The sequence below is a fragment of the Temnothorax americanus genome, unplaced genomic scaffold (assembly GCF_048541705.1).
Source record: "Temnothorax americanus isolate GAGA-0224 unplaced genomic scaffold, ASM4854170v1 Scaffold28, whole genome shotgun sequence".
Lineage (NCBI taxonomy): Eukaryota > Metazoa > Arthropoda > Insecta > Hymenoptera > Formicidae > Temnothorax > Temnothorax americanus.
Window position 1 is genome coordinate 1,940,067 of NW_027509421.1, and position 17,358 is coordinate 1,957,424.

Consider the following 17,358-nt stretch of genomic DNA (forward strand, 5'->3'; position numbering starts at 1 on the left):
GATCGTTCGTAAGTCCTCCCCCCGATTAGCCATCCGATCATTTTCGATCTCGATTTATGTTCCATACCGGCGGCATACTTACATCGTGACCTATATAACGAGCCGGGTAAGTTGTCTGACCGGCTTCCAAGCTCCAGTCGCGAGTCCTTAGATCCCGGCGGATCGTCGGCTTGTTCGTGAACTTTGCACGTCATGTATATATACGCTATAACGAGAACCTAATGATGGCTATAAGGAAACGCGAAAGTCAAGGGTGACACAGAAGGTCGTATCGAGACTCTCTCTTTCTCTCTTCTTCTCTTTTACATATACACAAGCTCTTATTCTCTTCCTCTCTCTCCTTATTCCTTATCCATTGCTCTTGCATTCTCTTGTGAGCACACGTTTCCCTGCCCAAGGATTGCATGATTCCGTAAATTAGGATTTCTAGCTCGTGCGCTTCTTCATCGGGGCAACCATTGCACTTTTCTGATTCTCCCAATTATCATTCCGTATTACTTATTTATCTAACGGTTATATCTCCTCCTCGTCTACGATACTTTTGTTTCGCGATGTAACGATTTCGGACAAGATTCCTTATCGAATACATTAGTAAAATATTTTGGAAAAGCATTTTATTTTTCCAGAAAATAAACGAAACTATAATCGACAATAAATCGAAAGTCCATCTTGTTTTCTCGAAATTTTTATCGAAAATGTTTACCTCATATAGCATCCCTAGCGAGAAGACGACTTGAAACGCGTTGTACGTCACCAAGACTCCTCTGAGTTTATACGGCTTTCTGTTGGCCATCATACGCGGGCCGAATATGACGACGCCGTACAGATAAAGAAGTACGATAAGTATTGTTGGTATAGGCGAGTCCATTAGCGGCCAGTCGCTGACACGTGGATCGGAAACTGTCGTGAGGATTTCCGTGTACTGATCCAGGGCCATCCTGACTAGACCCTGGGCACCTACGAAGGTCCTATTCGAGTCGGTCATCTCGAGCCTCAGCTCCGGCTCTCGCTCCGCTACTAATTCCGCTGCCGCCGACGCCATCTCTAAAAATGCAAACCAATATTGTTAAAAATATAATTATAACGTGTTACATATGTAATAATCGTCACACCTTGTTAACCGTAAACCAGACGTTTCTAAAAAGTAGCAAGAAACCTTATAGATACCGATCGATGCGTTAAAATTAGAATATTTTTATTAATTTTTAGAATACCTTTGAATATATATGTATATATAATATGCAAAGTGGGTAATATATCCAATATTTATTTACTAAAATTGATAAAGAAATTGATAAAGAAAAAACATTCTTTGTAGCGATCCTGGGGAGAATGCCTACATATTTTTTATATGTAATGATATTCTGAATATCATTAACATAGATTATGAAAATTGTTCTCCGAGAGGTTTCTTTATATCTTTTTGAAGCCAGTGTTAACGTGCCATTAAAATCACGTAAACGAGAATTGCGATCATTTTTTATAACTTGAAGAAGGATTAACGCGTTCAGCAAGCCACTTTTCACTTAGTAGTGAAAGAGTTAATGTGTGTGTGTGCCCTGGTAAAGCCTCATGGAATTTCTAGAGCCATGCATATCAAGGCAAATTACCCGGCCCAATCCGGTTTATTGTCAGATACAGCCTGGCCCTGGCGACCTATATTCACACAAGTTTGTTTCGTTGGGCTCGGACACGGATTAATTTCTTGTTCGGATAAGGTCCCTTGATGTTTGGTATTTTCCGAACGTTTTACAGTTATCTCTACTCGAGGAAAACAGTTGTGCGCATGAGTGTGTATAATCATTCTTAATAAAATAAATTAATTTTATAAATGGAAATTTCTGTAACCCTATAGGGGATCAATACGATTATCTCATAAAATAAAAAAAATATGTATATGTGTTATTAGAAAGATTTACGAAAATTTTGTTGATTTTTCAAGCTTATCGCGCTATAATAGCAAAATTATATATATTTGGAATATTAATATTTAATTAATAAAAAAGTTTCTTTTAAGAAATTTATCTTCTCCTGTCTTCTTCTTCTTCTTCTTCTTCTTCTTCTTCTTCTTCTTCTTTCTTTATATCTATATATACTATCAGATATTTGTATGTCGAGGCGAGGATTACAGCAATTCTGTAATCGGACGAGATTCCTGGATAACTCTTTCCGTTCACATTTACGGACGCGATTACATATACATGTCCTAATCGTCGATCAAAAGACTTCGACGAACGCAATGGGTCAGGAAGCTCGTCGCGAACGTCATTTAAGTATCCTGGCGTTATCGCGAAGTCATCGTCATTGTGCCGCGCGCTTTCGCTGCGACTTACGCACGGATGTGAACCGGTCTCCTCCTTCCCTTTCGTCCTTCGTCTCTCCACATTTTTCTCTTTCGCCTCGTTTTCTATACGACCTAATAAATCACCGTCTACTCACCGAGCGAACGCAATGAAATCAGGAGTTTTCAAATGCAACGTGCTGCGACGTGTGAAATTAAAGCATCACTGGCGAATCTCCGCTTATTTATCCGTGTTTACAAACGTTACATATGATATCTAGTAAATCGGGTATCATTTAACGCAGAATTCCATTATAATATAATACATCATGTTCCGTAACAAACTCAACAATTTAAAAATAAATTATTATGGGTAAATATTAAATAATTTAATTTTAAATGTAGTGTATATACGCATTAATCAAGTACTAACGCGTGTACGTCGCTACATGCAGACGAGCCGAACACGTGTGATTCTGTGTTCTGTGCTAAATCGCACGCGTCAGCGTTACCTTTATTACTGGATAACGATGATGCTTGCGACTCAGCGCAAAATCAATCGCTGATTTCTAACGATTTCTCGACAGTTTCTTCAGATTAAAGCTGTCGAACGATACGATTTTACACAGACTAATGGGTGTCAACGGATTAACTCTTTAATCTAAGCACTTCAGCACGTGCACTGTATTTTCCAATTATGTATTACTCTCCACAAATTGCTACACATGTTCTAATATCTATCTACTTTAACGTGCAAGAATGTGATTATAATTGTGTAAGAATAGATTATATGTATCCGGAAAGAAACTTGTCGCTAATGGAATTAAGAGAAACTTAGTTTAGAATTAATTTTACAACGAATCGGAGAAATTTTTATTATTTATAAATATGATATAAATATTATGTAAATTTATAATATGTTAGAAAAGCATCGTTTCTCCAGCACAAAGAGAAATTTACAATATCAACATTTTAATAGCATGATTGCCAGCAAATCAGAAGACAGTGCGTTGTTGCTCCGAGTCACTCTATAGTTACACGCTGTTAAATATAAAAAATATGTTATTTATATATATTTATAGATATGCATGATTACCTCTTGTTTTACATATTGAATTAAATCGGTTCTTTTTTCATATATTTTATCTCAATTCACTTTCATTTATACTTTTACACACCTTCTTAATGGAAACATCCTTCTTCAATCTAGCCGTTAAGTGCTTGTTCGACTGCGTAACAGTAACCGGGAATGTTCATTTATTTCTTCATCTGCAATTCGTTTACATTTTGTGCCGCTCGGAAAGAAAGATGACAACGGAGAGAGATTTAACAGAAATAAACGGCGGCACTCGCACGGGAGATTATCTCGCGGGTTTTACCGTAAACATACACACGTAATCACTCGCGAACATTTGATTCTTTCCGATAAGCTCTCCTCGCGTAATCGCGGGGACAGTCATGACGAAGATGACAATTCGATATCGTCCATCCAACTGTGTTATGCATGGGACACATCTCTCTCTCTCTCTCTCCCGGTCTCCCGTCGCGTCGTAACACACTTACCGGGCATTTAGAGCTTGTCACTATTACTTATGCTTATGCCGTGACTTGTGTCGCCGTTGGACAGCATTAAATTCATGAATGACACTTTCTCGCCGTCCATCACGAAGGAAGTCAGTCAATTTCGTAATCTTACGTACCACGCCGCACGCGTTATGTCGCACAATCGTTAGATTGCGTTTTCGTGGGTTCTGACGACGACGTTCGACGATTAGCGATGAGTCGCGCGGAGCTTTCGCGCGCGACAACCGATTCGTGTGATCGGCGGCGGCGACAGTTCGTTCTCGTAAGCGGTAAGAGGTCGTAATCGCCTAAATCGTTCTCGTCTCACACAGGTTTTCTATTCCGTGCCCAATTTAGGCCCGCACGTAAGCATCTCCCCGGGAGACATTTCTCGGCGCTTCTTTTTTCACCCACATCGTCGGGTGGCACCGGGCTCATCGCGAGACTCCGCGTGTGAACATCGATTGCGATTTGTAACACTCGACTGCTCATGATTTCCGTATTCGTGACGTAATTACGACAACCTGACACGAGACATATATTATCATTTTTACAAGAAAGTTTCGAGAGTCACGCCTGCAGAGAAAGAAAGGGAAGGCGATTTCTTTATGATTTCTGGCACGAGATGATTTCCGTAATCGTGATGCAACTATAATGTCTTCCCGCTGCTTGGGAACTTTTTAAAGAATCATCTCATACGTAATATTTATAAAAAATTACCGAATCGTTAAAGTTACGAGAAAACCATGCGAACATGCGAAAAGTTGAATCTATGATCTTTTTAGTTCTTGAAACGCCTTTGTCGTCTCGACTGTGGGAGTGGTCCCGATCGAACTTAACGTTTTAAAATCTGCGCTATAATCTAGCACGTAGACTATCGTTCTTTCTTCGAATATCGGCGTGAATTGCATCTATAAGCGCAATCATACTGAATTATACGGATAGAAATAACGCAGCGGCTTATCACAGCAGTTATATCGCGTTTCGATGCATACGAGCATCGAAATACGGCTGTAAATTCTCCTTAGACACGGGGGGATGAGCAGGCGGTAAGTAGACCAGAGAATTAAACGAGCCGCGGGTTTGGTCATCGCCGCGCCCGGCCGGCGCGGCATTTTAAGGCCAGCGGAGAGTTCGTTTCGCAGTTTGCGTAATCGATTATTGCAGTTCCGCGGAGTGCGAAAACTGGAGTAACGGCAACAGTGCGACTGAAGGTTGCCCGATGTCGTTGCGTGGGCCCTTCGCCTTTTCCGCCGACTTAGAGCGGCCGGTTTGTCTTTTTTTTTTTCCATTTTTTCCCCCTCAACGGTCGCGCTTTTTGCGCGCGCCGTGCATGCGCATTGTCCCGAAACGCATCGGCTTGCGCTCGCGCGCGCAAAATCCACCTTACATTCCGTAACACACCGCGCGGACCTCGAAATGTTCAACCTTAACGCGGCACGGATTTTATATGCGTGGATTTTTCATTGTGGATGCGCGATTATTAAAACATCGATATCATATGTATTGACGATGTCAATATTGTCAAGCCGGAATCAATTGCGCAAAAAATATGTTGCATAGCACCGTTTATTGAGAATCTGGGTTAACGATCTGAGTTTCTATAAATATTTCTGCATTGCTTAAGTGAAAGTATCGCGCGTGGATCTTCCATTAAGGGTCAGCTTTAGAATTAGAATTTTTTAAATTAATTTATTCATGAGTGTAGGCGCGCGTTTGTGCCGAACAAGAGCTCGTTTCAATAGGCGTCTCAATACGCGTTCGCCTTTTAATTTATCATAATTTATTCCTTCAGTTTTCTACTTCATTAGAGAAAGAACCATCAAATAAATAAAAAATAAATAAAAATTATAAAATAAATAACTTATGGTTATTATATATACGTGGAATCGGGTAAACAAATAAATCTATTTTTAGCCATCAGGAAAATATTAACTATTTTATGAAGTAGAAAAATGAGACGTTGAAAAATGCTTATGAGCTCTCACCCTAGTCACCTCAATTTAACTAATATCACCGCACTAATGTTCAAAGTCCGACTGTCTCGGGGAATCGTCATCAGACAAGGTTAATAGCGGCATATGTTTCACCCGAGACATCCGGTATGTGAATCTCGATCCGCGCTGACGTTAACGTCTCATCTCGGCGCCGCGCCGTGCCGCGCGGCACGGATCCGTAAAGTCAAACGGTACTTGCTATATAGAGAAAGTCCCGCGAGAGTGCGAGATAAGGAGGGTGAGATCGGGTGAAGGTGGCGAGAGGAGGGACAAGGAGAAAGAGAGAAACGTCGTGTGGCCGGTGTCGTCTTCGGCGTGCGCGCGGCCGGCGCGGCATTCTCTCTCAATGGGAGAGAATTCCGACGATGATGACGAAGGTAACATCCGCGCGACGGATGGCTCTTCGAGTTTAGTGGGTAAGTGGGTCGTGTGCCGTCCGGTTAATTACCGTACCGATCGCGGCCCCTCTCGCGGTGTATCACGTCTCATGCGCGAGATATTTGCCGTCCGTCATTCACGGCTGTTGTCACGGCCTCGGGCCTGCGGAGAAGAAGCGGTTGGCTCTTTCCTCTTATTTTCTTCGACCTTTCCTATCGCGTCTCGGTCCATATTTTCGTACTCTCTCTCAAGCGCGACTCCTTTTCCCACACGCACGTTCCTTTTTACTTTCAGGACTCGCGCCGCGAATCGCCACCGAAAGAGACTTGCTTTAAGAACTCGCGCCGAGCCGCGAACACGGTGTCACTTTTGCCTCGAGTTTCATCATTCCAAGGCTGTTTTGTTTCAGTATTTTGTCTTAGATAGATATCAAAAGAATATTCGGAATACTTGTAATTTTATCAGCTGATCTCATTGCCACGTCATTTCGTAAAACGCTATATATTTTTAACTACTACGTTCTACATTGGAGATAAAATTAAAGAGCTATTATTCTTTCACGGCTCATATTTTTCTAAAAATATCTCAAATATATACTAATCATTTTCGATTTACTGTATTCCGTCATTTTTCTGTTCAAATACAGCTATAGATATATATGTTAGTGAATTGAATGGTACCTGCTACAGTCGCTCGGTGTAGGACTGTTTAGCTTTTGCAAAAGAATACATTTGCGATTATCGTTTAATCGTGAGTAGTAAATTAAGAAATTGCGGTCGATACGGCGTATTGACCGGATTGCAATCGTGTCAAGAAAACTCATCCGCGCGCTTGAAAAACCATTAGTGTTAGCATTAGTATATACGTAAGTGCGATAAAAGGACAATTCTACCTTTCGCCGAGCGCGTCCATAGACTGGTTTCCTCATCTCTCCGCTATCTTTTTGTTTACTTTTGCAAGTGCTCAGCAAACAAATGTTGTTAAATATTGTACTTGTAAAATTATTTACAAAGTTGCTTTATCTTTCTCTACGCTTCGATTATTTGTTACTTATGTTTATTATAGCTAACTATGTGTTACTTAAATGTATGCAATTAACTCATTAATTACGTAATTAATGAATTGATTAATGAATTGAATTTTTAGCAGACACCGAGCGAGAACAGAATTTGAGATTTTCCTCATTATGCTGTTGCGTTTATAAATAATTTTTATTTTTTTGTCGCGGTCTTTTAATTATGCTTGTTAAATTATTTATCGTTTTCGACTGTATATTGTTATTATTGAAAGATAATTGGACGTATTCTAGTGCTACGAGTGGAATATCTCGATGAGATATCACGAATGGCACATGATGAACAGTCCAGTCTATACAATCTACAATCTACAGTTTATGGTACATCGTTGCCTCCTTACGATAAGCTTTCCTTTTGGAAAATGTATGCATGGAGGACGAAAAATAATATCACGCCGATGATTGATAGAATGTTATATGCTAGTTTGCATTTCTCGCGTTTTAAGCAATTTTTCTTTGATTCCTAAATCTTTGAATTACCATGGTGAGAGTCGAAGAAGAGCGTGCTAAGTAGGTAACGCTGGCTATTAATGTGACGCGTATTACGCCTTCGGTGATTCTCGCATGGTTTTCATGTCAGTGAATTTTTATCGCGATGCCACTTTCTTATCTTTTTATTGTCAGATTCTATACTTCAGGTTTACAATTCCGTAACTTATTTTGCATGAGTCTACGAGAAATCATTCTTATGGGAAACGTTCGAGAGCTGTAATACATACTCTCATGATCTTTATGCATGGTTTGCCTCAACAAAAAAAATTGAGAATACTTTGTTTGTAATGTAATATTCATATAATTTTATTATATAAATTTTTAATAGAAAGTGGTTTTTACGTATTTTCTACGATTCTGTCATTTTTGACAAATCAGAAGTTTCGCCGTGTTCAGAATTTGCGTTGTAACTTGCGTTGTAACTTGCGTTGAATATTCTTCTGATGACAATTTTTTAACGTGCATTTAATTTTTAGACAGAGAAATATAATTCTGACAAACTTTCATCGAATATTGATGAAAGTTATTTATTTTCTGTCTACTTTCTTTAAAAAAAAAAATGCGCTTTACCTCTTCGCGAAGGATATTGCAACATTATGGAGTCGTTTGCTACGTTCATTAACGTCAATTAATTAACTGTGGTAAAGGAGAAAAAATTGCGACGTTTTGATTAATACTGTACATTATTGTACATTGTGCATGATTACGATAAATTATGATTTGTTATTTTGCCTCGATTTTTACGGAGACATGTTTGCCAAGTGTCTTTTCTTCTTCTTCGATGCTCGTTTAACGGCACCAATTTAACATTGCTCAACGACTCTCTCTCTCACTGCTGTTCGCTATCGATTCCCCTACGGCGGAATTGCTCTTCCTCCACTATCATTCTACAGAGTCCGGAAATGAGTATCCTACATCACAAAACGGGTTCTTTGTCGGTTTATCCGTTAAGCGTCATCGTGCAACTCTTTTCTTACTGTGGCAAAAAAACACGGGGGTATTATTCGTTAATTTCTCTGTGCTACTAGCCTGTTCTTGCGTGATCGAAATGTATCGACTTTTAAGAACCGTTTTCACCGTCCGACGAGACTAACGACGGCATTTATTTAGAAACGCCCGGATGGAAGCGCGCGGATTTACGATCGCGTTAATAGAATGACGATACAGCAAATAAAATAGAGGTAGAAGTCTATGAGAGATATGTAACATTTGACGTTTACCGTTTAACGTGTAACGTTTTACGTTTGCGGCGAGAAGATCAAATTGTAATCCTAAGGATTAGGATTAATCGAAATAATGGTGGCACTAGGATATAAATGTAATATCGCAATATCTTTCAACGGTGTGATTGATAATTGTCATAAAAAAATATTTATGAAAGAGTTATTTACTACAGAAGGAAATGAAAGGGAAAGAGGAAGAAGAGAAGACTTAAATTTAATTAGGTGAAGGATAAACGATGATTAGGTCATCATCAAAGACTATATACGAATCACATTTATCTTTCATTTCGTGGTTATTTCAAATGATCTGATAACATATAGCGCGAATTTCTTATTTCAGTCTAAAGGCGAAATCGTATCGTAATAGTGACATCGGATTGCCACACGGTACAAAATCGTACGCTACTGATGTTCTATTGTAAAATGTTCCTTAACCCGAATAAAATGTTTATTAACCTGAATAAAGAAAAATGCATTTCTCGCTTGTTTTAATCTTATCCTCCACATAATACCTCACGATCTTTCCCGAGTTTCCGTGTTAAGCATTTCTCTTCGATGGAAACGTAAAGAAAGAAAAAAAATCTGACGATCCGCGATCGCAGCACACATTTCTCTTTTCACGAAGAAAGTAGATAACGAAGCGATTCGCAATATCGTGCACCTGTCTTCCCCCCCCCCCCCGAAATTTATGATCGAAGTTAATCGCTGCAGACGGTTTTGTCCTCGGTCGCGGAACGAAGCCAGGTGTAATCAACCACCGCGTTAAAGTATTTATCGTACGTACGTCGCTGTACGTAGTTCCACTTTCTTTGTTGCCGATAGCACTTTTGGGAACTTAATTGTAAAGGCGCGCCACAGTTTCCCAGTTTGTCGCTCTAACGTTTTACGCGTGTATCGACGTGCCGATCGCAGTGAAACGTAAAAATTGCACCCGGCTTTTTGTCCGACGTGAAAGCACGTTTTTCGGCTAATATTGTTTCCACATTAAGATTTCCCATAGTGCGAGCTCACCAACCTTGCACCACTTATTTATAAAGAGTGTTTTTCCAGCGGACCGGAAAATAAATTATAGATGGCTTACAATTAGAGAAAAGTGCAGCAAAAAGGATAACTTATTGAAAGGCACCAAGTTTTCTGTGAAAAGCAATTGAAAAGAAGAAAGAGGAACTCTTTTTTTTCCTAAAGAGTTAACATTCTTGTTCAAATGTAAAAATAATCCATACGTGTGTGCCTTCGGGCGAAATATTTTCAATAATAATATAGTAACAATATATTTGACAAATCACATTTGATCGAAATCTCAGGGTTTGAATGTCTAATATTTCGTTTAAGTCATACGTTGCATATCAACATCGTATAGATTAAACATTGTCAGCTGATTCGCAAAAAGGGAAAATCTTAGATAATATTTGAGGGATAACGCAAGATGCAAGTCTCGTTATCGTTACACTGACATACAACTCGAAAGTAATTATTTGCAATTCTCAAGTGTTTTAATGTCCTCGATTTGGATAAAAGCAACGGTGCGTTACCGCTCTTTCGACATTCTGCAGTTGGAGAGATCTTAGCCTTGACTAGAGTAAAATATCTTCGAAGCTTTGCACAGACATATTGTGTCACACACATGAAACCGTTCGCTAATCTATCGTGTAAACGCGAAATGTACTTCTTTCTTCACTTTCTGCGTTACGATAATTATTCATCTCGGTGGAAACTAACGATGTTAAAGAACTTTAATTAAGTACACACGATTACTCTTCATCTAATTGTAAGGTCTAACGAGGCTAGAAGAATTTCAAAAATTCTATTAAGGCTAACGAGCTCAAAGAGAGCACGCGTGTAAATAACGGAGTTTTTAAAAAATGTTTTGTTCATTTCTTCTTATATTAACGTTAAACTTTTAAAGATTTTACAACTGAAAACTGTTGATTCCGACAAAATTGTACATGTCGCAAACTAAGCTAAATTTAATGCTATTCACGCACAAAGTCTTGATCAATTTATTGCAAAATTATTATAAAATTATAACGTTCATTTGTAATGCCGTGTTCACTGTTCACTGTACTGGCAATCTGTTATTTGCCAAATTTTTATTTAGAAGTTACAACATACTCATCGTAATGATGTATTGTCAGGTCAGTCTTTTGTATGTCGTCACACAATATTCTTTATATTGAATACTTTAAAAATAAAAATAGCTGCACATTAGCGTGTATGATTTTTTTGTTTAAGCATTAACAAATAAAGGACGCTATTAAAATATATTATATAAAACGTTTAATATTTGTTAATTTAAATTAATTATAAGGACGCGAAGAATTTATTAGAGAGAAATATAGTAAGAATAGTCCAAGTAATAATCATAGGTCACGTTTCAACGGGTTTCTAACAAAAACAAGGGACAAACGCAAAAAATAGCAGGTTCTGATTCTTGCGGAACAAATTGGATATTTACTATGCGTCTTCGCCTAGTATAACGAGCAATTACATCATATGATTTACTTGTATAGTCGCAGTTAAAGGCGATTGTTCTCAATTTTAAGCGGAGCTATGTTATCACCATAAAACACAAGTTTCCAGTACGAAATGTGAGCCAAGAGCGTCAGAAATTTGGCAATATCCGTTAGCACGAGTAACGTAGACGTTCGTTTGCACGACACGTATATCGTTACACATTGAAAAATGATGATTTTAGATTATTTCTGTCCGGCAATAATTATCAAATCAGTATGTGTGTGCGTGTCAATTTATATATCTTTAAACTTTCGTGTTTAAAAATAAACCTTGAACTCGCGTTTAAACTTTCCCGTTCCACTCTTCTTCATCTGTTTCACGGTGGATAATTGTTAACCGTTGTGTGTATATATTAATGATTCCAGCTGTCTGGCGTACCATCATTATTCATTCGCGTTCAGCAGTGACGATAATTACATCGGTTAATCAAATAATTGGTTTCAATTCGTATCAGTGTTTCATTGTGTTTCCAGTTGTTTATTTCACGCGTGAAACTTAGGTCACTTAGCATTTAACTCGCGAAAATTAGATATAGAAATGATATTAATATTATTCCTGTATTTCCGTCGTGCTATCTAGCTAATTAAATTCATAATTACACGAATGTCGAGTCCTGTCTGAAGAAAATCGTCAATTTTTTCGCGTATCTGCGGATGCTCGGTTCTGATATCGGCTTTGAAAGGGTATAGACTCCATTTCCCTTGGATACACGAAATCACGTCACGCTATGAAGAAACTGACTCGAAAACGGTCCAGCGACCTTGTGCCGAATATTACAACGTGTTTCGAACGGTTGTGTAATGTGACGCATTTCACGTGCTTGGACACGTACGTGGGGATTTATATTAAGGTAGGTAGCTGACCACATGCGATATACAGACAGTCCAGACAGATGATTTCTGTGAGGCGAGCAAAGTTTCTATGATCTAATGTTTAAGAGTCTCCTTTTTTTTGTCATGTCTGCTGAAATACATGATAGATATTCATGACAGAGTTAGACGTATTGAATTAAGGCAATTGCAATGTTTCTAGTGCAACGGTGCGGATGTGTCTTGCGGCACAACGTCTCGATTGTGAAACGCTGCAGGTGAATCGCTACTTACAAACTTTCCAAAAATTTGTATTGACGTATTTGAACGTTACACAGGTTAAGAAATTACGATTTTGCCACGCATTAATTAACAATTTTATATTTTTTAAAATAAATCTTTCAAGAGTTGTACTTTTAGCCTACTACACCTTTTGTATATTTAGATCTTCAATATTAATAGTGCGTAAAAAATTAATTAAAAGACTGCGTAAATAAATTTAGCAATATGTGATTTGCGAAGAAAATTAATTAAATTTAAAATTTGTTTAAAAAGCTTAAAATAAATAGATGTTTTATTTTTTATTATAACACGCGCATGTTTCTTTTAAAAACTGTTGAGAATATATTAGAAATTATGATCATACGTCTTGCTTGTTGGGAAATATTACACGCAATGTGACAATATTACTCACTTATGATAAAATTTCGCAAGATGTTTTCGCCGAACCAAAGTCTTAAAATTTTGGTAGAGCAATACATTAAAATATTATTGCAATCCGAAGATTAATGTCGAGATAAGTGTGACTAGTGTAATTTTATCAAAAATCTTATTAAAATATAAAAATATGTTTGTGTTACGCTATTAAAATATAATGTGGCTACATCAAAAAAGATTCATTTATTATACTTTATTGTGTGTGTGTGTGTGTGTGTGTGTGTGTGTGTGTGTGCGAGAAAAGTATAATTTAAATAATAGATTCAGAATTATTTTCACGAAGATTTTTTTTTTCTAATAGGAATTTACTAATAGAATAATTGTAATTTTTGTATTGAATAAATTATTTTGCGTGCAAAGGAACATAAGTTACCAGTAGTTTATGTTGTGCACCTGCATGTACGTATATACGTATATATAGATATATTTAGAAAAATGTAAAATATTTTAAAATTATTGATAAGTGCATTCATTATATGCATTAATAACTGAGTATCAATAAATTTTTAATAAATTTTTACTAATAAAATTGAAATATATTAATATTAACAAAATAATTTATTTAAATATTAATACTAATAATTTAATTAAAACATTTTTTAAATTTCTTACAATAATCTTAACGTTTTATTAATAGTTTTAATATAATTTACGCTTTTTTTCAAATTTTATAAAACGTCTAATTTATCATCTAAAAATTTTGCATTAAAACAATTTTCTCTTTTTCCAAAAAATTATTAGATCGATACTCAACACTGGTCAGTCTGGATTTTTATTGTTAATTCTAATTTCTTTTTTAGCTTAAATATATATGAGTTTTGAAAAAAAGGAGCTATTGTTGTAATTGTAAAAATATTAGAAAAGATAAAATTTTGATAAAATTTAAATTAAAAAATGTATACATACATCTTATACATGCTGCGGCTAGAGCTAAAAATATTGGTGATATTCGAATTTGTCTTGCTTATTGAATGTATCTTTGCATATTAATAAGTTTAATCATAATGTATAAGATACAAATTATATTGTGATTCTTTTATTCTACTGTGGGTATTCTAATATTGCAACATAAAATTACTTCAGAATTTTCTTGTAACATTGTAGTATGTGTGCCAAAATTAAAAATTGATTTTGGCCTTGATCCTTATACCTAATAACCCTTTGCAGGACACTATAGCGTATTGCTTTGCTACTTCAAGCATTTCGTACGTGAGTAGTCGAAAGATCAGGTCGCACTGTACAGACAATGGTAAATCGTATATTACACTACAAGGGCCGAAAGTTGAATTTTCGGCCCTGCGCGTCATGATGCCCCGAGGCGAAGCCGAGTAAAAGAAAACAAGAAAAAATACGCTTGTTTTTCCCGATAAAAGTTCGTCTTTTACACTCTCCTACCAAAATACGGAATATAGTCCCGCATCGATTGCTCCGTTGAGCCGTTCCCATTATTTTGCCTCATAACAGTACAATCTTTCTTGAAGGGCTGCTGCGAAGATACATGATTCGCGCACACGCGATTTTTCACACAGCGCAGGTTTTTTATAGCTCACGCGCGCCGATCCGTTTAAGGAGTCGGCCCGATTTCTCGCCGCGGAAAAATTTGTTTTGGGTCGCTCTCCAGCAGCGACCGTTCGCGCTCGAACGTTCCGCTCTCCACCCCAAAGTTTTCGAAACGCGCTTACCTTCCACTCACGCTCCACCGAGATCGGAAACTGCCTGGCACTGTGCACTTCACCACTCTCGTTCCCACAGCTGCTTCGTCACCGAAATCCCTGGGTGATTCAGCGGCGCCGCATCAAAGCCGAGCTACCCGTCAAACGGACCATCCGGAGAGTCCTCCTAAACCTTGACTCTTCGCACTGGTACTTCCCTAGCGTCCGAAATGCTGGACGCCGTCGTCGATCGGCAGGGCACTGGACGGAATCGCGCCGATCGCGAGGGAGTCCCCTTCTTTCGGGTGCAGAAGGGTTCGCGGAAGACTTCGAAGGGAGGCTCTCGTCACTGTACACGCGGTCGTTCTTTCGCGGGGTCAGGATCAGCGAGGCACATTTGCGTGTGGGTCCTACATATGTCCCCGCGACATACGTCGCATACGCGATCGCGTAAGTCGTACGCCAAATGTTACGATCGGTCCGCCCGTGGGCCGCGATATAGGTATCCGCGTGAGCGCGTATCCGGACGTGTACGACGCGTGTACGCGCGTGCGGTGGAGGGTGGTGCGTACGTGAGCTTAACGGGTCCAACGGCCGATGCTGCGGGAATAGTCCGCGGCGCGGTGTTCCCGCGGTTTAAGTATTGGTTTACCCAAGTGGGGTCCGCAAGCGCGCGCGTGAGAGGGGCTGCACCGTGGGGCCTTAAGTGATCGTCTGCGAACCCCGCGCGCCGCGGCTCAGTCAAGGTCGCTTCACTCAGGTGGCCGTCCGAGGGGAAGTGGAAAGGTGTCTTCTCGACGGTGACGGACCACGGGCATGAGATCCTTCGGCCAAGGTCGCGTGCCGTTTGTAACTCCGCTGCGCCTCCGGTGAAGATCGAGGATGCCGAGGCCGAAGGGTGGTACGCCCGTATCGCGTTCCTTATTTTTAGCAATTCCGTCTTTTTCAAATTACACCTCGTGTTTTCCTCTCACACTACTTTTGCACATATCCGTGGTCTGAAAGCTCCAACACTCGTGATCCTGTCGAGCTCACGTGTGAATTCTTAACAATTCTTTTAATTATACATGCAAGCAAAATTGATATATTAAATAACCGCATGTCAATACATAATAATCGAAATTTGTATCAAAATTCAATATATCTTAAATATGTACATATGTAACGCACACATTTCCTTCATGGGGAATAACATGTTTTAATATCGATCGATTTTTTAGACTTTAAAGAAATTTGCACTAGTTTACTTTAATTATCTACATGAGAAAATTAATTCAACGTTTGTGATTTCATATAGTTTTTATTTTCTGTAATATTTCAATAATGTGTAATACATGAATGCGTAATACGCGTGTTAGTATCGATAAAAAATAGATATGTAAAACATTTATTTTGTATTGAATTCATAGTTGCCTTTTATTAATTAAAACACCAATATTTTTCTTCGAGTTATTGAAGATAAATTGGACCTTTTTAAAAATTAAATTTCAAGAACAGAAATAAATATTGCGACTTTATCCAATTTGAGATAAAGTTAATTTTAATACTATTTTGACTGAAAATAAGAATGCAATAAAAATTGCAATATTATTAAAAAATATTATTTAAAAAATATTTTTCAAAATACTCAAAAAATTTTTTAAATAATAGCAGTATGATATTGTCTTTTTTATTCTTTGTAAAGAGACATTGTTTTCAAAGGAAACGTAAAAATTAATATTATTTGTATTCTTTCTGCTAATCGTCGGGTACTTTGAACGTATTATTATAAAATATTACGTATTATTATAAATATTTTTATAGTAGTTAATGATTATTAAAATATTAACAAAAAATCCAGTATTTGTTGTAAAACAAGAATGAGCGAATAGAATATAAGAACAAAAAAGTGATATAAAAAAAGTACTTGTAACGTTTAAATAAATAATGTAATAATTAATATTGACACGTAATGGAAAAGTCCAAATAAGAAGTGCGTATCGGTGCATGTTGATAACAACGTTCTGCTTCTTATGTCGAACAATAAACTCAGCGGGGTCAAACTCCCCAGTCAAACTCCCCGCCTGGCAGTGTCCTCGAATCGGATCACGCGGGAGTATTAACGGCGATCGGCCGCGAGGCCTCACGCCACTCTGACACGCTTGGCTCTAGAACACCGTGACCGCCGGGGCACGAAACCCTCGGGGCACGCGCTCCGCCTAACCGAGTAAGTAAGGAAACGATGAAAGTAGTGGTATTTCACCGGCGATGTTGCCATCTCCCACTTATGCTACACCTCTCATGTCTCCTTACAGTGCCAGACTAGAGTCAAGCTCAACAGGGTCTTCTTTCCCGCTAATTTTTTCCAAGCCCGTTCCCTTGGCAGTGGCTTCGCTAGATAGTAGATAGGGACAGTGGGAATCTCGTAATCCATTCATGCGCGTCACTAATTAGATGACGAGGCATCAGACCTATACAGTATACGTAATGGAGGAAATTTTCCTCCTCGAGAATGCGTTTTTTTGTTCGTATCTCACAAGAATCACATTTCTTGCTGCGTTTTAATTATATGTATACAAGTTTACTTTTTATCTAATTCGTCATTAAGAGGAATGATGATTTTGCGTTAATAAGCAAATCTTCGGCAAGCATCTTCCCCATAATATGTAGCATAATAC

General features: G+C 38.2%; 2 protein-coding genes across 2 annotated transcripts in view; one reads left to right on the forward strand and one right to left on the reverse strand.

The window, feature by feature from the left end:
• LOC143899592 (very long chain fatty acid elongase AAEL008004) overlaps positions 1-15,373 on the reverse strand; it is a 28,764-nt gene extending 13,391 nt beyond the window's left edge. Inside the window, exons 1-2 of the mRNA XM_077409969.1 lie at positions 14,732-15,373; positions 704-1,044 (exon numbers count right to left, since the gene is read on the reverse strand). Of these exons, the coding sequence (XP_077266095.1) occupies positions 704-1,042 (339 nt within the window). The 5' untranslated portion in view covers positions 1,043-1,044; positions 14,732-15,373. The remainder of the gene's footprint in view (positions 1-703; positions 1,045-14,731) is intronic.
• Positions 1-17,358, forward strand: part of Sit (stuck in traffic) — a 62,512-nt gene that overhangs the window by 11,822 nt on the left and 33,332 nt on the right. The gene's annotated exons all lie outside the window — the stretch shown is intronic.